The sequence below is a fragment of the Cuculus canorus genome, chromosome 7 (genome assembly GCF_017976375.1).
Source record: "Cuculus canorus isolate bCucCan1 chromosome 7, bCucCan1.pri, whole genome shotgun sequence".
Taxonomy (NCBI): Eukaryota; Metazoa; Chordata; class Aves; order Cuculiformes; family Cuculidae; genus Cuculus; species Cuculus canorus.
Genome location: NC_071407.1, coordinates 22,177,871 through 22,198,862, shown reverse-complemented (window position 1 = coordinate 22,198,862; position 20,992 = coordinate 22,177,871). Strand labels below are relative to the sequence as shown.

General features: G+C 42.0%; 1 protein-coding gene across 2 annotated transcripts in view; it reads right to left on the bottom strand.

Moving 5' to 3' along the window:
• ADK (adenosine kinase) overlaps window positions 1-20,992 on the bottom strand; it is a 239,114-nt gene that overhangs the window by 8,444 nt on the left and 209,678 nt on the right. For both annotated transcript variants that reach the window (XM_054071726.1, XM_054071725.1), the window contains exon 10: window positions 7,956-8,042. In XM_054071726.1, the coding sequence (XP_053927701.1) occupies window positions 7,956-8,042 (87 nt within the window). The remainder of the gene's footprint in view (window positions 1-7,955; window positions 8,043-20,992) is intronic.

Below are 20,992 nucleotides of genomic sequence, written 5' to 3'. Positions count from 1 at the left end.
GACACATTAACAGAGAATGAAATGTTATGAGGCTGGGGATAGCAGGCGTGACAAAGTATTCTAAATGGTGATGATTTGCTTTGAGGCGTTGAGTCAATTTGTAATTGTCCCATGGCCATCACAGCAAAAACTGGAACTTTATAATTGGGTTTGAAAACCTATTTTTAACACAGTAGGTTTGTTTTTTAAAACGTACACAACCTATTCGACGTTTATTTCTCACGAAGCCTGTCCAGAATGTCACTGCATTTACTGGGAGGTAAATTACGCCTTTTAAAAGCCAATTTTGCAAACTATTAATCCTCTTGCTGCATACTGAGGCTCCTTAACACTGACAGTGGCGCTGACAGAACAGAGCCCCAGCAGCCAAATGATCAGGTCCTGCTTCAGGCTAATTAGAAATTTCTGAGGGTTTTTAATTCCAGACACTGATCCTTTTCAAGGGATCTCTCACTTTGACATGATATTTAAAAATGACAGCACTCACACCTCTGTTTGGCCTCACGTGAATTCTGCTCTGTATCTTTCTTTCTTTCAATGTAGAGGATTGCCTCTACATTGCACAGGTGAAAAGGTGAATTACCATGTTTAGGTTACTGCACGTTGCTAAGAATACATACGTAAGAACAGTTAGAAACCAAGAACATGGTAGCAATTAAAACAAAACAATTAAACCAGATTGGATCACGGCTAAATTAGACTTGGACAGCACTTGCTATCAGTTTGAAGCACAATGCCAGCACAGGAGGGTATTATTCCCAAGGAAATTATTATGAATGGAAACTGGTAAAAATGAGGGAATTGAAAAGCGAACAGGAAGATACCACATTTGTCCTGAGTGCTATCTATGTTAATGGTTTTGTTTATGTAGCCGCAACTCAAACTGTGGCCAATTTCTAAGTTGTGCCAATAGCAAATAACAGTGTGCCTTTGGCTGATATGGAGGGAAATCCACTGGGGATGGATATGTCTGGGAATGTTCTAGTGTGGAGAAGGTCAGTCACAGAGATAAGGTGGTCACCTGCTATCTGGGGTTCAGAGGTGATGGTTACCAGAGTCAGAAATGCCATCGGAGCACCAGGGCGGGAAGGCCCAGTGCTGATGAGTTACCCCAGCGAGCACAGCTCAATGCCCCCTCTGCCTCTCAGCGGTTAAGCTTGCATGTGAAACAGGAGCAGTAAAGATGGGCAATGCAGACTGTCAGTCAAACGCTGATGGCATTTAGGAGATATTTTTATTTCAAAGCCTCGTCTCTCCTCAGCCATGATCTCAGTAACAACAGGATTGCTCAGAGGCAATTAGCCACCCATGTTGTCTAAATGAGGACTGAGTGCGCGCTGATTTCTGTTAGAGCAGTTATCTTCACTTCAAAGCAAAGGCAGAACAATCCAAAGCAGAATCCCCTTGTCTTTTTGCTCGGGAAGATAAATTCCATAGCAAAAATCAGCCATAACAAGTTACACCACATCCATATTTGATTGATAGCACCAAAAATGTGCCCCTCGCTCCCAGCTGGCAAATGAGATCACATCGCCGAGCCCCAGTGCTATCAGAAGGCAGCACTTCACAGCAGTGATGTTTCATCCACAGCATTCCTCTCTATCAAATGTGATTAAAAACGATGCCAACTTCCTAAGGTATCTGTAACATGGATAAATACTCTACAGAAATTAAAGACTGCTCTAAGTGGATTAGGCAGATTCTGACATCATGCTCCTGCTGCTCGGTAGAGAACTGTTCCCAGTTCCTTCAGCTCCTCTTTCAACAAATCCGGAATGGTTTAGGAGTGGCCGGTATTGGAGGAAGGGCAGCTCCTACAGCACAGCTGAAAATACAGCTATTAAGAGGAATATTGCATTTCTCTGCAGCGTTTTTAGTGAAAACAGATTCTTCCAGAACCTTAGAGCCCTACAAATCCATTAGGAAACTTCCTTTTTGATACAGTCACAAGCTCACTCATAATTTGGTACTGACAAACCCTTCAGATCAGCTGCCCCTGCTGAAGGCACCCTCAGAACCTTTTTAGTGTGTTCAGCACTCCTGGTACAACCACACAGCAATGACCCACAGGAACTTGTTTCATCTCTCACATATGCATATCCCTCCACACAACTGCTTCCACCAAACACAGATGGGACCTATCAGACAAAGCCATGGATATAGACCATCTTTGCCCTACGTCAGATTTACTGGGGGAAGTTGGAATTGTATAAGCTCAATTTTTTAATTCAATCAGCTTCTACTCTTTATCCACCAATGCTGCCCTCTGAAGAGACTGAGGTGCGTTGTCAGAAAAGCAGGAAAAGGCACCTGGAACCTAATTCCTATGGGATAAGAACTCACGGGACCATAGCACAAGTGAGGCTGGAAGGCACCTCTGGAGGTCACTTGCTCCAGCCCTGATTTAAAGCAGAGTCAACTCCAAACATTTTAAATTCTATCTAGAGGATTCTTTATTTTAAGGATTCTTTCCATAAGTGATAGATTCTGCACAACAGCAGCATGAGAACAACTATACTGGACTCAATTCTGTTTCCATTTTTATCAATACTACACTTGTTTAAATCTACTGGCTTTAAAGTTCCCAAGTTATACTGGTATGTTCAGAAACAGAACCAGACCTTTAGTAAAACAGGGTTTATGAATCAAACTTTAACAGCAGAGGACTAACGGGGAGCAGTTATTCTATGCACTGTGGGTTCTCTGCCAACCTTTATTTCTATTTCTTGTGCTGCGTTTTTATAAATATGTATCTATGTGTATGTGTAATATGTTCAAAGAGTGGTTCACATTCAGGATAATATTTTATCATTCCAATAATGTAGAAGCATGCCCAATATTACTTAGCCCTGCAACCAAAGCTGTCTGTCATGCTATAGAAAATCATTTGTGTTTACCTTACCTAAGCATGCTAAAACTTGAACAACGTGATGACCTTTAGGCAAACTCTGAGGACTCCAAGGCCTTTATCTAATTTGTAGAGGTATTTAGATTAAGATGCGAAAATAACATTTCGAGTTAACCTCTATATTAAGGATGAGAGAATGGCTTTATTGAGCCAGTTTGGCGACAGAAGCAGAAACAAGGGGAGGGAATTATCTCCACTAAGGCCTGTGGTGTCTAAAGATAAGGATGCCATGAGGCACACTCAGGCAAGGACACGTATAAAAGATGACAATCCCTCCATTGCTGTTGTCCCTGTCTTTTGTCGGAGTGGTTCTCCCATACCCGAGACAGCAGCTGGTCATCTCATAAGATTCACGCTAGGTTTAACAAAAGAAAGAGAGAACAGCTCATTCTGTGAGCATCTACACTAAAAACATTCCGAATGCAGCTTCCAAACACTAGATTGCATCTTTATGAGATTCCTCGGCAGGAGGAAAGCCACAATGGGAGCTTTAAACTGATCGGTGGTTTGAGCCACTGACCTTGGCTTTGATATCGATGGAGGCAAATCGCTATCAACATGCACTTCGCACCGTATGATAACTAACGGAGAGCCCCTTCCATCCCGGGATTCCCTTTCGCTGAGAATGATATAACATCTTTATAACATGGGAATAAGTCACACACATTTGCTGTGATTGTTCTGCCACTGCTTCTTCACACGACTTTCAGATGACCTGTGGTTACAGTTCATGCTCTCATACTTTTCATGCAGTAGGTGACTACATCGCAAGTCAATATATTTGAATTGACAGAACCTGAAGAAACATTGATTGTACAACTTCTTCTATTAATTTCTTATGAACTCTACCCAGTTCCACTGAGCAGACAGATTCCAGGGGAGAAATTTTGCAGGGAGCAACAGCAGTAACTATCAGGAGAGGTGCTTACTGCTTTCATTAGTTATGGTGGTGATGCCAAAGGGGAGTCCAAACAGAAGGCAGACCTACGCCGGCTCAAGACAGCAGGACAGCATAAAGAAAAGCATAAGATTGTAAAACTGTCCATATTTCAGTCTGTTCATTGCCATTTAATATGCCTTGATTATCATTATTGCAAAGGTTCAAACTGAGGCTGACCAGAAACAAGTAAGTGTTAATTTAAGAAGTAATAGGACGTTCCCCAAACTCTACAAACGAAGGCTGTAATGCCATTACGAGGACTCTCATGACATAAGCTGTGTCTGCCAAGCTCAAGTGATTTGTCAATGTCATCAGAACCCAGAGGTGAAATCACAACTTCAATTTATGGGTATTCCAGGGATTTACAACCCCAAATTGGCGGTACCTCTGGAATCCCCAAGAGGTGATGAGATACTACACTGTAAATAATTACTGCTTAAACTTCTGAAAGGCAGCAGCGCTGCTGGCAAGCAATAAGGGCAGAACTCTGTTAGTATTGTTTGGAGAAGAGTTTTTAGCATAAAGACACCTGCAGGGATTTTAAACCCCAGTTTCTCATTCATGCATTCAGCACCCGGAGTGGCAGATGATGCCTGCAGCAAGAGGCAAGAAATCCAGAGATATTCCTGATGCCAACTCAATAAAAACACATTTTGACTGAAGAATGCAGTTTATTTCTTGTTGCCAGCTGTCAGAGCAAGCTTGCTCTCCTTGGAGGCCAGCGGCTTCACATTCAGAGAAGCTGAAGTCATGAATCAACTCAGAACTGCAAGTGCCCAGAAACTTTGTCTTTAAGCTTTTTCATGACTTTAAGATTTCAAGACCTTAAGTAGAGAGATTCTAGCAAAACCCCAACTGATTTCTTATTTCCCACTTCCACATGGAGAAACACGTGAGGAGGGGTTTGCCAAGCTGGCGTAACTACTGAGAAGGAATTTCCTTCCAATCTGTGAGCTACACCCCTGGTAGAGAGTGCCTCCATCAAAGACCTTTCAAAATATGACAGAGTTTAACAAACCTGACCATCTGATGTAAAATAAATCCGGCTTGACGGGGTGAGCCCTCCTTATATCCCACATTCCCCTCTCAGCCAAGACATTACTCCAACAAAACTGCTATTGAGTCATGTTCATACACCGGTTCCAGAGAACTATGAGAAGCTTAGCCACGAGACCCTTGTTCTCCACTGTTTGCGGAGCGGAACTATATTTCCAGAAGAGTACATTATAACACTGAGCACAGTTAAATTTAACGTGTTGTAATGTGTTAACATTATAACACTGAGCACAGTGTTAAAAACACTTAGTTTTGAGCTAAGGGATGAATTTTGAAACATTTTACTATAAGGAGACTAAAATCAAACTATTACATGCACTTTTGCCTAGGCAGTAATGACTTGATAGAAACCTCAAACTGAAGGAAGAGGCTAGGAGAACACTGCAGAGAATAGAACCTTCCCATTATAAAAACCCTGCCTGGACAGTAACACTGTGACTAGCTCAGTTCTGAAACCAACAGAAGATACGTGTGTTGAGGAACATCACCAACATCACCCTGCAGGGCTGTCTAGTAAGGAGACAAAAGGACCTTTCCTGTTGCAGATACACACTTTGAAAACACGTGAGAAGAGAGAGACAGATAAAATACAGATGCTTCCCCCAAATGAAACACAGACCAAATCAAAGCCTACCTAACCCAGTATCCCATTTCCTGCACGTGGGAAGGGAAGCAAAATGACTCTGTGAAGAAGGAGACTACAGTAAATAAGACCAGAATCAGCTGCGTATCTAGACTGATGGCTCTCAAATCTCCCATCTGGACTAAACTCAGGAAAATCTGTTCTCTGAGGAGAATAAACGACCAGTTTATTATTTATGGAGTGTCAGAGGAGAACTGAGATCTCTCAGAAGCTAATGGAAGAATTATGTATACTCTAAAGCTCAGGTTGCTTTGTGATTCACAGCAGGGAGAAATGCGGTACAGCGAGAACCTGGGTTCACACGCTGCTCCTCAGGTGAGTGTCCAACTGCAGTGGGGTTTCGGACAGACTGGCAACTGCTGAGCCAGCTTCCCTTACGGAGGGAACACCAGTCGCGATCCATTCCTTAACTTGTGTCAAGGGAGAACCATACAACGTCCCTTGATCTCACCACCCTTGCGCACTATGGAAAAGCGTCTGACACCTCAGTGCTGTTTGGGGGGGAACTGAGGGGAACCACGTATGCCCGTAAAAAGTGACACTGGGCTGTTCTAAGATTCCCTCAAATGCACTGACCCTTGCTCTAGCCAGACACATTATCTCAACAATAAAGGGAGCCAATGTTTTGGGAGACCTGTTTTCTTTTCTTCCCACCAGGGTTTTGTGTTTTCCATATAATTTTTCCCCTTGGAGAAAGGATTCTTACAACAGATCAGAGACCAGTCTGATGGGATGTGCCCAAACTCATTACACTGCTGGTGAAATAGAGCCTGATGTGGTTTACATCAGCCTGTTCATTAGGATGCTCTGAATAATGACTGAAGTCAATGTTTTAGCCTTTTAGAGACAAACAGCAGCTATGTCAGCACCAGGTAACAGGATGCAATTTAAAGAGGAAGGGTTAAAAAGAGCAGGCAGTCCTTACAGCCTGATTACTCAGTTGCCTTCCTGCAGCTAAACTAGGAAAGAACAAAAGTAGGATTTTTTTTTTTTTTAAAAAAAGTCCTGATTTCAAAATGCCTAAAATGAAGCACTGAGAATGAATACAACCTGAGATAAGCATGGCAGACACATGAGCTTCCAGCGGAGGCAGAGCTCAGTCTGTATCTGCTGCACTGCCCACCTGAGCCTTTCCTGGTGTTATTTCATTTTCAGGATCTGAAAACAAACCAGGTGAGGTCTTTTGTCTGTTTTTCCCAACAAGAACAGCAACACACAGGCACTGTGGACACACAGAGCACATGTACACAAGGAAAAGCACCTGAAGAAGATCTTATTTATGCTATAGGCACTGTTGCAGGCTAAAATTCAGCCCTGTTTGTGGATTGTGGAACGACAGTGACAAGCGTGCGCTAGAAGGCATATGAATAAGGTGACCTAACTTGTTTCCCTTTCTGATCCATGAAAGCACAAAGCAGTGAGTAACAACACCCGCCATTTATAGCCAGATTGGAGCATATACTGAACATCTATCACTGGTTTAAGCAATGTATTAAGCGAAGGTGGATTTACTCACATGCTTAAGATCAAGCCTATATCAGACACTCTCCTGAAGCAGGACACAGCTCTGATGCTGTAATTTGTGAACACACTGCTCGTCATCCCCTCCAGAGCCACGAGCCTGAGCCCTGCAATTCTATTTATAAAGCCTCTTTGGTAATGTTTCCAGTAAATTAGCAACTAATGGAGCTCCTCACAGCTACTGCGTGCTGGATATCGGAGCCTTCAGGATGCAACAGCACATCACAGAGTGACGTGGATGAAGGGTACAGGGAATGACAGAACTTTTGGATTAGATTGGGCTTTGGCTTATATGGAATAATTTTTTAAAGCAAGCATAGACATAACATCCTCTTTTTCCTTAGGGCCTGTGCCAAAACAAATAGTAAGTTTGCAAATGGATATTAAGCAATGCCAGATATTTTCTGGGTTTGTTTTAACAAATTAACCCTTTGTGTTCTTTTCTGATGTCCAAATAATTGTATTGGAAGCAGATGTTCCACTCAAATTGACATGATCAGAAGACATCATGCTCGCTTATTAACATACTGTTTAATATTCACTACAACCTGTTTTAAAGAACAACAATGTGTTAACACTGAAGCCAGGAGGGATTTCTGTACACGATATAGTACTTGATGCAGCTTGTTTATGCAATAGTCTGACAGATACAATTAATCTCAGGAAAACGACCAGAGTACAGCATGATGGCATATTATTTTTAAAGTAATAGAGCACCCTTTCCCTTTGAAAATCAGAGCTTAATTAAATCAAATATCTTCAGGATGCAGAGAAAAGCTCTAAAAGAATAACACTCGCTCTGAAGTACAGCTGAATGAAAAATGGCAGATTTTATACAGAGAGAATAATAGGACAAGCTCCAAATAGAGAAAAAAGGTAAGAAATACCTCCAACAAACGCATCTCCAGCTCCATTGGTATCCACAATTTCACTCTGATCACTCACCAACACGGGGAAAGTTGTCACTTCATTTTCTGTAATGGAAGGGGAGAATACAATGTTGAGTTACTTGCCAATATGACTTTTAAAAGCACAACAAACAGTGAAAATCCAAACAATTCAAAACTGGAGTGCTGACCTTTAACATGAGAATTTGGATAAAACCGGATTTGGCTTAGAATTCTGTATTGACTGCATGGGGATACGGGAAAACATTCGATCAAGTTATTTGTTATGGACATTTTCATGAATTACCTGCACCTTAATTTCTTTTCTTTATCTTCTAATATTAAGCAAAAGAGAAAAAAAGTACATCAGGAGGATCAATTCAAAACACTCAGGCACATGGACAAGATGAAGAAGAAACGTATCTTGCCAACACCAGTGCTTCCCATCAGTTGCAGAGAGGGGATGGAGCCTCCAGGCTTCCAAACACTCAACAGAAATTGCTGCATTGTAAAAACCCAAATGCACATGAACTAAAATCAAGCTGTGAACTAAAAAGCAGGAACTAGTGTAAATCCAAGTGCTCTCAAATTACATCTTCTTAAAACACACACATATGTAAGGAGCCTTGCAGCTTGCCATCTGACTAGATTTGGTTTCAAGATTTCAACGACTTCACCTTCACCCTCTTCCTTACTATTCCTTTTTTAAACAATATTCCCTTCTCTGCAGCTTTGCAGCTCCCTGCCCTCTGCTGGCACTCGTTAAACCTATTGTAAGAAGTGGATACTAGGCATTGTCACCTCCAGCTCACTGCCACGCCACAGCTCACCCTAATTACACCACTTAGGTATGATAACTTTAGAGTTCTAGGGTTATAAATTTAATATATGCCACTAATTAATCAGCTATGGTTTTCCAGGTGGTAATGTCATAATGACGTGATAAAAATATAATTACCACCTTGTCACAATACCTTGTTAAAGTGTAAATTACCTCTGTAACAGAGCCAATGGAAGTTCTGCCTCTGGTAGTCAGCATGCATTAAACTGTCTCCGAGCAAACAGATTGTCCTTTGGCAGACAGCAGGAATTAAAAAGAGGAGGGGGAAGAAAAGCCTGTCAACCAGTGAAAATGAAAACCATCAGTGCTGTTTTCTTTTTATTTTTGATAAAAATAGAAATCAAATGGGAAATAGATCCTCCACCAGCTGAAAGCTGGAGAGGAGTCAGTTCTGCATTGTCCAGCAGCAGAACAGATCATAAATATCACTCCTACACTGACGCAGAGAGGAGCAAACAAGGAAACCCAGTTTGGGAGGCACATAAAAGAATTCACAGCCTCAAAGCAGGCGAGTCTGTGTGCTGCAGAGGTACCAGAAGGATCCTGGTTCCTGTGAAATGCAGTGTATTAGCTCTACTGCTCCTCACCATCTGCTACCAAGTGAACCAGGCAGATATAATGATGCTGCCTCCAGAGGGAACTGTTGGCTGGCCCGCCAGGAGGGGAGGGAGGGGAGCAGCACCAACAGCCATCCAAGAGAGGCAAAGGGAAAAGGGTAATGGAAAACAGGAGATGAATATTCCAATTAAAGAACAGGTTTCCATCAGTTCTCAGCACTTCCGACTCTCTATCCTGCTAAGAAAGCTATTTAGCACCGTGCTTCGATGTTGTGTTGTGCTCCTAAGACAGTCTCCAAGAGCAATGTTTTTTAGGAATTTTAACAGGATTCATTTGAATTGGAAATTGAGAAAGAGAGGTCTTGCATCAAACTCTGCCAGACGAGCAGAGCGTACTCATCCATTTCATGAGAAGTTATATACGATTTGCTGTAGGATAACACTAAAACAATGAACAAGGCGATAGCTCTGTTGAAGACACCCTGTAATAACCTAACCTGCCTCCTCCCCAAGCGTGTGTGGGTGCTCACAGACGCTCTGTGTTAAACACACACAGACCCTGGGGCTGCATACAAATGTACAGGTTTGGGCACAGAGAGGAAATGGTGCACAGACTTCGTCCCTCAAATGCTGTGAATGAGGTCTGCCATCAGGTAAGGCTCTGGTCTAGCAAACTAATACAAATGCAAGGTCTCTCCATCATGGTTCCCCTTGCTTTCCTTCCTCTGTCCTGACTCCTTCCCTCAGCTCCCTCTAGTACTTGCAGGTAAGTACCACACTATGAGCTCTATTCTTTCTGCAGTGGGTGTACTTGCAAGGAACACAATCAGTCTAAAACCCCAAACACATCAAGGAATCCAGCTCGTATGAGAACAATTCCTTTTCCTGATCACAGTTTTCCATCTCTGCCTGGGCCACACACACTGTCTCTGTAACTTTATGTATTCTCAAGAGGAACAATAACCCCTTACTTGGAAGGACTGAAGTTTCAGCAGCAGCCAGCATGGCTTTGGAGCACACTCTACATGGTAAAGATACTGGCACCTGCACATCCAACAGGCAGAGTATCCATCTTTATCCTTAGAAGAACTTCTGCTAGCACAGCAGAGTCTACTCAACTCTAGCTCACAATAATACATATTGGAAGTGACAACTAAATAACACTGAGGTGTGTGGTTTTTTCTCTCCTTCACAATAAATGAAGTCAGAATCAAAGCTGCCATTAATTTACCTTGTTATGTCCGTTGAACAGCATACAAATAGCTACCATCTCTTCCTGATCTGTTTTGTAACAAGTAGGCACAACAGGGTGAACTGAGATGAAGCAGAAGTCTCCATTCTGAGGATGCTAGCTTTTGTGACTCTAATGTCGGTTTAACTTCAACTTCATGTGGGACCCATTATGTTACAGAGCTCCCAAACCCATCCCAGCGCACAGAGACACCTTGGGTTCAGTGTGCTGGTCACCGGTGGCCTTGCTTTTCAAAGTCACTTCTGATCGTATTTACCATTCTGAGAGCTTATGAAATAAAGAATAATTACGTAAGTGCTGTGAAGTCCAAGCGCTGCTCCTCTGGGCAAGGAAGCCAGTGCTCTATTTTTAGACAATAACTATCTCCACTGGTAAACACGTTGTGATACAACACATTCTGCTCAGACATCACTTCCTGGGAGCCCAGAATTGAGAGTGCAAATTGCAGCAGGGTGTCTACAATTAGGTAAATTTTAGTTATAAGCATTAATGTAATTTAAACTGTTAGGACTCAGTTCTCTCAATGATTTTACATTAACAAGGAGCTCAGCTGTTTTAGAATGATACAGAAACAATCAAACTCAAACACTGATAGGGTGATTCCGTAGGCTGAAGACAATGCTCACAGAGGAATCAGAATGAACCAGCTAATTGTTCAATGTAGTTATTGTTAAGTTGTCGCAATATGTACATAAAGATGTGAAATCCATCTCTGTTTTCCTGAGGCAAAAACCATGCGCCAGCACGTCTAGCTTAAGATATTGGTGTAGATAAAGCAGGCTGGAGAGATGATAATTGGAGAGCACTATTAATTGAAAAACAGTGTTCCCGCCATTCAGATACACTTAAGCTCCAAAATGAACACAGGGCTGTTTCATGCTGTTACCTGAAACAATCGAACTCTGGTGATAGCTGCAAATACTACAGGTCTGTCTTCAGACCAAATTAGAATCTCAGACTACACGTCTACTCTTGGTACAGTAATAAACACCAGCAAGCAATCATTACATCCAATTAGGCTGAGTACTTTCCTTAACTGGGTCATTTACCAGTCTCTCTTGCTCTTAAAAGTAGATTAAATGTGTAAACTTACATTTAATTACCTGTAACAGAACTCTTATGAGCAACGTGTTGGAGTGTCCTTTATTTTATACTAAAATAAAATAAGAGGAAGAAGTCAGTCCTAAAATACACCCAGACCATCGAGCTGTTTTCTCCACAAGCGTTTGATCTGTGGGCTGGCAGGGGCAGTGCAGATGCTTACAAGATGGAGATATGTTCGAGTTCCTTTTGTGAGCTTCAACTTGTAAAAACGCAACAACTGTGGAATCAGATTCTGTCCATCTCCTCCCCATCTCCATCCTCCCCAATTTTCTTTAGATCAGGGGCCAAAGTCAGATAAAAAGAAAGGAGACAAAAAAAAAAAAAAAAAAAAAAAAAGACAGACAGGAAGAATGTAACGGAACATTGAAACCGGAGCTCAAACCCCATAAACGTCTCTGGGCAGCTCTAAGATGAGCAGCAATGAGGAAAGTGTTTGGAATGAACCCACAGCAGTCAGGATGGTTCTGAGCTCTCATCCCTCTCCAGAAGGCAAAACCAGAAGCCTACAGGCTCTAAGTCTTCAGTACATTTATACATTTTAAAAAAATAATGAGTATAATAGCACTTTCTCCTGGTTTTGATAAGTACGAAGGCTGCTGTTGCTGTACTGCACACAGAGACGCCACTTGATAACGTAAATGGAACAGATAGCGCAACTTTCCCACAGTACCAGCACAGCCCTGCCCAAAGGGCAGCGCAGGGCAGAGCCCCGTGTGCTGCAACCCTGTTAGAAATCCCTGTGACTTCCTGGGATGCTGCATTTCAAACCTGGCAGTGCAGATTCAGCCTGTCATTCCCAAGCAAACCTACTGCGATCCCGCATTTGCAGGCTGGGACATTCAGAGCTGCACTGGATGAGCACGGCAGCCCCCGGCACTCTCTGTGTGCATGCTCAGTTTGCCTTGATTCGCATGCCAGTGGCTTCTCTCCTCCATCCAGCTCTGTGTGTCACTTGGCCTGGTTCTGCGGCCGTGCAGGGCTTGTCAGGAAAATAAAGGATTGATTTGTGATGTTAAGCATCGGAACGAGCGAGATGCAAGCCAGCCACGTGCTCTGGGATCTTCCTAATACAACATTTTAATAACACACAACAAATGATGCTCTGTTCTAATGAATTGACTAGATAGTCAAGAAAACTTTGTAACTACTAATACAGAAGCTGTTAAGCCTTAACTGCTAAAAAAAGAATGTCACCCAAAAGAAGTTACAGAGTAGGTGTCATTTATAACACATTTATATGTCTGTGGTGTGATACAATTAATTAATACAAATATTAATTTATTTCCATTCTGAAAGACCCAAATAATGCAATTAGGCTCAAATTCTCCTTGCATCCCGCTAAGTAAAAATAAATCCTTTTAACTGTGCTGGCCAGGATGCAAAGACCATCCCTCAGAGGCAGGGAGGTACTTTTCAGTAGAAACAGAGACAGAACATGATCCCGAAGACTCTGACTCTTCTGTGGCTACACTCATGGTCCCATAGATACCTGTAGCGGAAATGAGGTGTGCAAATCCCTTTGCCCTCTCTCCTAGGAGGTAAAGACGTTCAGTGAGATCTATCCTCCATTCCCAGCCCTCCTCAGACACACACACTGTCCCATTACCTAGTCAGGAGTGGCTTTATTCAGTTAGATTCGTAGCATCTAACTAAGTGTGATTCATAGGATTACAGTTCATAGAGGAAAGAAGGCTCCTCCAAAGAAGCTCATACACATTAGCTGATAGCAGTGATGTAAAATTAAACACTCTTTGTACCCACTTTGTACCCTCTGAACCCACCCCCAATTCTGTCCATGTGCCTCTTAATTCAACACGACTTCTTTTAAATAACTCTTGATTTATGCCAGTGTGAGACCCAACTCAGGACTCTGCATCCAGTTACCACAATTGCAAAAGAGGTACCAACATCAACTCGTGCGTCAGGAACAGCTTTTACAGCCCCAAATGTGGTTTGTTTGCTTCATAAGAGGTGTGGGAGCCACTTCAGCATCAGCATTTTCTGTATCATCACTGCCAGTGCCATAAGCTGAAGCTCCACTTTATATCTCAATATTAAACAATCCTTTGTTTGCACAAGCAAACAAATCACTCTGTGTATAAACATGGGGACCCAAGAGGCCAACAAAAATACTACTTCTGCTTCAGTTTGGTGCTAATTTAACATTTTTTAATATATATACACACACACATATATGAAAAAGCTGCCCTAAAGAACAAGGGATGAATTTTTCTGGCATGTGTCACAATGTTTAAGGTTCAGAGTGGCCCTGAACTCTGTTGAAAAAGCCTTTCTGAGCACACATGAGTATTGCCGTCTGCCCGCTAGGCACCAACTAGCAGCGGAAGCTGAAACTGCACCCACCGAAGTGCCAGAACACATGCTCCTCTGTCTTGCACGGCTGCTGAGGACATACGGTCGTGTTCAGAGCTAAATTGTGCTCCTGTGATCGCCGGCCAGACCAGGCAAGGGGCTGAGGTCTCCGGAAAGCAAACGGTGTGAAAGTCATAGGCATCAAAATCAAAACAAGCTCAAAACTTTGGCAGATGCTTCAGTGATTCAACACAACAACTGTCTTGGAATTGCTGTGAAGAGCTCGCATCAAAATCAGTTCTGAAGCCATCAGAGAAGGGTTACAGTAAATGGAACTCATATATGGCATGACCTGAGTATCTATGGAGAACACGCTCTACTGCAGCGAGCCTCAACAGTGATGATATAGGTGACACAAACCCAGGTCTGGCCTTGAACAGTAACAAATAGAAATACGCACGGTAAACCCTGCAGGCGTTGTTTTTTCAGTGTACATCACATTCGATCCTCACATGTAAAAAACCAGCTATTATTTTTTGAGCTGTATATGGGAATGGGAAACACAATCAAATCTACTTCTGTCCGTAAATTGGTAGCTCAGGAATTGAAAGCACACACAAACGCTGACAGCTGGGATGTCTAATGTAAAGAACACATCACATATGTATGTCCAAGTTACACTGACATAGATGTTCTAGCTCAGACATGCTCTCTAACCATCTTTAACTTGGCTAGCAGGGACTGTGCCAAAACAAAGCCTCTTCTAGCAGATCGAGCACTGCACTCACTGTTTGCCCTGACTCACGCGCTTGCAGGCACCCATGTATGTTTGTACTCCAACATATCATGGTATTCCACAGATAGATCTTAAGCCACTGCCTTGCTGAAACATCAAAACACTGTCCTGTGGGAGAGTTTTCTGACAAATACCAACTAACAGTCAAGTCAAACCAATTCCTACCCAAAATCTTACTGGGGCATTGGCTAGAAAATGGAGAAAAACACATTCTAATTAGATTTTGAGCAGGATAAACCTGCGTTATACCTCCCATTTTCTATACACTAAGCATATTGCCCTGGTGGGGCACAAACACCTGTCAGAACTCAGCAGCTTCCTCAGTCAGACCTCAGCTTCAGCAAGGGGAGCACAGAAATCCCATCATTTAAACAACTGCCAAGTTACGTGACAGCTCTGTTTATGCTACGTGATAATCTGAGAAGCACGGGTCGTCAGCAGAGGCAGAAATGGGCCCAGGGCACTTCTATTTCACTTGAGCATCAGTAAGGCTGAAAAGAGAAGGAGTGAGCATTAGGTCACTCCGGAGCAGCTCTGAGGGAGTTTTTTCTTCTGGGAGAATTTATATTTAGTTTCATAAATAAAATCAGTCCATCGGAATGAAAGAGACAACCTTCCCTAGAAACATCACTAAAAATAAGTTAATGTGTGTACATACATATATTTCTCCTTTTAGAAAAATAATTAATTGGTACCGGTTGGGTATCGCTGAGGCAGAGACACCCCAGAAATCTACAGCATTGCCTTTAGATATTCAAATCACATGTAGAAAATCTAACGTTTCACCCTTCTAACTCAGCTCTCTAACTTTTACAATTATCTTTTTCTTCTCCTGCTGCATTTGTGAATTCTGTGTTGCCTTTAATTAAGATCTCCCCAGACTCTTTATTTACTTATGAAGAATGAAACATGCTTGCTAAATGAATTTTCTCAGGCGTTTCCCGGTTTCAATCTCTTTGCAGATGTCACTGCAGTGGAGGCTGAAATTCGTTCTAATCTCAGTGGGAAAATATTCTGCTCTTAAAACACTAGTTCAAACCAGAGCAACTGCACTGGTTTTAATAGAACCCTTTAAGTGTTGCACCAGTCTGGAAGGAGAATTTGGACCAAAATGACAGAGTTTATTTTTCCACTGCATTATTGGCAGATCATTTCTTAGATAATTAAATAGCCCAAACATTGAACTCCATAGCATCACTTCACCAGTTTAAATATTACCAAGCATTGCTGGAAAGAGGGTGGTCAATCTGTCACCTTTTACATGATTTCACATACACTTTTGTGTTAATTATGCAACCTTGAATTTATACAATATTGACTACACGGTGGGTAAATCCGTTTGGGTACAGTTCTTATAACAGCTCCCAGCAAAAGCTCGACTGGTGCATTCGTCCCAAGGCTTCAAAGCAGGGCAGCAGCGCACAGGCACTCACACGGGTTTCACAACGCGTGCACTCCTGCCCTTAAAGTAAATCCCAATCTATAAACACAGGCTGCTGGACAAACCCAAAATAACTGACCTAGAGAGAAATTAAACATTTCCAGCCTCTGTATCCACAGAACCTCATCAAACTCCCACCATCGCCTGTTACTCTCTGTTAGTTGTCTTTAAAGTATTATTTCTGTAGCATTACTACTAATCAGTCAGTTTTAAGCTATTTCAGCACATAAACCCTTAAACTACACTGATGTTCGTTTTAAAAGCAATAAAACATATTAAAAATCAGATATATAAGAAAAAATTCTGGTCAGCCTACAGAGTGAGATCACTTGAAACGTAACTTAAAAATGTGGAAAATGCTTGTAACTTGTTCCTTTTAAACCCACTGCAGTAAAAAACATACACTTAATGGCTATTTAGACCTGTTGCCTGCTTTTTTGTGCCATCTTTTCCTAAAGAAAATAAATCCAGAACAAAGAAAATTAAGACCTTCAATTTAACATTTCTGAATAAAACCTTTCCCCTTCTGAAGGAAACAAAATTAACTTCTATGACACTCAAATTGCCAAATTCATACTCGTACCAAGCTTTTAATCCTCTTTGCATCTGACTTTCTTTCCATTCCCCTTCTTTCCCTGGTTCGCCTCTGCTGCCCGTCGGTTCCTGCTGCTGGCAGAAACACCAGAGGTGTTGGCTGGTGACCTAGCGGCTGATTGTAGCCAATGATACCAGCACAATTTGGGGTTTTATGCCAACAAAAACTTTGAAGGCTTCACTCTTTTTCCATATAACTACAAATCTGATCTGGTAGCTGCTACTGGGCGGCAGCAGAGGCGGAAGCAGAGGGCGCCAGGAAGGAACAGACTGACATTTGGGGCAGGTTGTGCTGCTGAATGCACTTCTCCAATTCGAACTTTGAGCCTCTATTGTCCAGTCTCTTATTTCCTTTCTCTGATTTTATTCTTAAATGCTGTACCTTTTGCACATTCAGGCTGAAATCAGAAGAGCGGGTCTTTCATCCCAGAGCTCCAACCTGTTATGAGTTCCTTGTTAATCAAACCCAGGATCCACCAGTGCACCCAGGGGAGGAGGGCACTGTCACTCCCTACTGGTTCCTCTGATTCCAGCAAAGGGTGTGCTCCAACCCCTTCCTATACTGGGCTGACAGTTCGACTTGAAGATATTAAAGGTCTTATCCAACCTTAATGATTCTATGATTCTATCCCTAGCAGTTTGGCTTGGCCTTGAAGAACCAAACTTCGTTTTCCTTTATCATCCATCTCTAATGTATTTCAATCTCTGCATTTATTTCCCTAAGCCATTTGAACTCACAGCTTCCCGTGCTCCCATCTTCCAGCTCAGCGCACTGACTGGCCCAGAAGCCAACGCACCTTCCCACCCCATATGAACAGCTAACGTGCTCTGCTTTGTTCCTCCAAATACCTGTTTTGGTTGCACATATGAAGACCACTTTCGGGTTTCCGTATTTTATCTTCACAACAACTGCCCCTTGAGTTTTGAAATGTTTGAGCTGTCTGGTTAAGCAAGAAATAAAAAAACCACAAAACATCTTTAGGGTTTTTATAATTGGTTTTAGCCAAATATAAAGATGTCAGTGGAAAAAGCAGACACTTATGTCCCACGATGCACAAGAGATTTCAAGGAAATTGCATTTTTAACACTCTAACTAGTGTTTAACTGCTCACAAATGGATTTTCATATTTTCATAGTAATTTACAGTGTGCAATAGGTAGTGCAATCTAATCCACCACAACTGCATAATTTTTTACCAACTTACTGTTGATAAATAATGCTGGTATTAGGTTATTAAATTTTTTTACAATTAAGTGGCTAAGAAAGCTGTTTATTGCCTTCCGCTCTACCCTCTGTTAATCAGATCGTTGTTGCAGATGTTCATGTATGCTGCATTGATGTTTAATGGTGCATGATGCTCTAGGTGGTTCCCATAACCTTGCTTTGTCTACTATGAGCTGACTCAATTGATATGATAATAGAGAGAAGGGGTCTGAAACAAGCTGGGCTGTACTGGCACGATTTGCATAACCTTTAAATTTGCCATCATTTGGTGGCCAACTGCTCCTAAAGATTCTTATTTGGTTGTCAGCAAGGACAATATTCTGTGGAAACAGCGTTCCGCAGTTGGGCAGGTGGAGAGGGAAGGGAGAGCAGGCAGTTTACTGCACTTAGATATTCTGTTTGGAACTGTATGATATTATCAAATCCACAGAGCCAACACTTGGAGCAGAGTTCTGACGTTCCATTTGTGATCGATTGCTGTTAGCCACAAGTCACGGCTGGCATCCTTTCATGCTCACAGTACAACATCACAACGTCAGATTATGAGGGACATAAATATTTGGTTCTCCAGACTCCTCTCTGACTCAGTCCCGCCTGCAGAACCGGGGCAGCAGGGGAATCGAGATGGAGTGGGAGGGCAGGGGGGCACAAGGTAGCAGCCCATAGCAAACATCAGCGTAAGCAGCATCCCTCGATGCCAGTCTGGGTTCTGATGACTCTGTGTGCTCTTTTTAAACAAACAGTAGTATTATATTGTTCTGTAGGTACAGCCAAAGCCTAACAGGATAAAATCAGCTCATGTTTGCTGTATTCACTCATTCTGCTGGCTGTATATACTTCAAGTCAGGGCGGCTTACTTTGCTGACTTTACTATTCCTAATAAAGAAAACAGTTATGGTGAAAGTAAGCCGGAGCCTGCTTCCATTCAAATGGGACCCATGACATAAATATTAATTCTGTGGTATCCAGAGGTTTATATCCAAACTACCCCTTCATATTCCATGTCCCACTCAGGTGGGCCAAGGCCACCCCACTGGGATGTGACTACTGTGCATAGCCTGCTTTTCAGATGTACTTAAACCATTTCCACTTTGCTTCATCTGTAAAACTTACGCTGAAAATCACCCGAGTCAAACTGATCATAAGATCTCGCAATTCCACTTAGAGATATTTAACCACTTTGGAGAGCTCTCTCCTCTCCCCCGCAGTGTAAACTCTAGATGTTCTATTATCACACACAAAATGAATCCTAAATTACCCAAATCAGGTGAAAAGGACCCATTCCACCCTCCTCTTTTTCTGCTTTTCCCGCTAGTCACGATTTCTGCTCTGACTCTCCTGGAGCTAAGGATTTGCCTTCCATCCAGCCACCTCTTTCCCACAACTCCTACTGCACCTGGATGCTACAGCAGAGAAACTGCAAATGAAAGGGTCAATCCCTGCCATTAATTGTTGTCCGGGGTCACTGTTCATACTCACATTGTATTCTCCTTCCACTCCATGCCATTATTCTATAGTCACTCTGAACAGGTGAAGATTAGAGGCTTGAAAACTTAAGTTCCCCCATTTCTGGCCAAAGCATGGCATGGATAGCTACAATTTAAACTTTTCTACCATGTTCATTCAGCTGTAATCACAAGATGGGCAATAAAACCTCTAAATTAAAGATGATAGGCCATCAGAGTCTGTAGGGCACCTTTAGCAGAGACTCTGCTGCTCAGACTCCTCTGCCACGATCTGTTATGAAGTCAACTGCTGCCTCACAAAAAAAGGCTAAATCTGCCAAAATAATGGAAAAAAGAAGATCTTTTACAGCAGATGTTCTGCTGAGGCACCAGTGGTCAAAAGGCCTTGTTCTTTATGCACTTGTTTGTAACAAACAACAAAGGAGATACCTTAAGGTGAAATGTATTATCAAATCCTTCAGCATACATAAAGTTCACTTCCATATAACCTCTAGGTAGAGCACAAAAACAGAGCTGGAGATTGCAGACAAGGTACAACACACACAAAGACACATGGATCAGTACAAACGATTAATATTCATGAACGTTTTAAGTTCTCCATGGCCATAATCAATAGCCAATGAAGGTAATGAGATCTTCCCATTGATTGCAGAAGACACTGGGTTGTGCCCCAGAGACAATAACATCCTGTTCTCAGCAAACTCTCCAGCTGATAACAGACACTGTGATATGTTGCTGTCCCCCCATCTGGAATTCCAGCAACGAACAAAAGATACTTTATCTTATTTCAAACTGGTTTTGCAAAATGAGCAATACACCATCATAAAACTCGATATGAAACACTTAGTATCTCTAACTAAAGAGCAGGCAAGACCACAACAGTTACTGGTGATGTTAACACCAAGATGAGCTCCAGAAATAAGGTAATCATTATTTGTTTAAAGAAAAAAAGCAACGTGTCATCCTCCCAAAACGTTGAGATTCTGATTTCACTTTAGCCTTTAGAAAGCAGCGCTCCAAACTCTCATGTCTTCTAACACATCTGAGCCCATCCAATAGATTTAATCACTGATAAGTAGAGTTGTAAGTTCAAACTGGCCTTGACCTTGGGCAGTGTGACATTATCTGAAAACCATTAATGCTCTGAAACTAAAGGCAAAACTCATTAATAAAATCAAAAGAGCACAAAGGTAAAAAAAAAAAAAAAGGGAGAAATAAAAAGAAAAAAAAAGGAGTTTTATTAAAAGTATTGATCGTGACCCAGGGCACTGCAGACATTGATCTTCCCACATCTCCGCAGGAAAAAAAGAGTTAAGCCAACAGATTATTGATCTATTATGAGAGCTGCTGAACAAGCCATATGTTTAATTTCTTACTATGAAAAAAATCATCACAGCAAATCAGGGAAAAAAAAAGAAAAATAGATTTCTTAAAAATTATTGGTTAAAG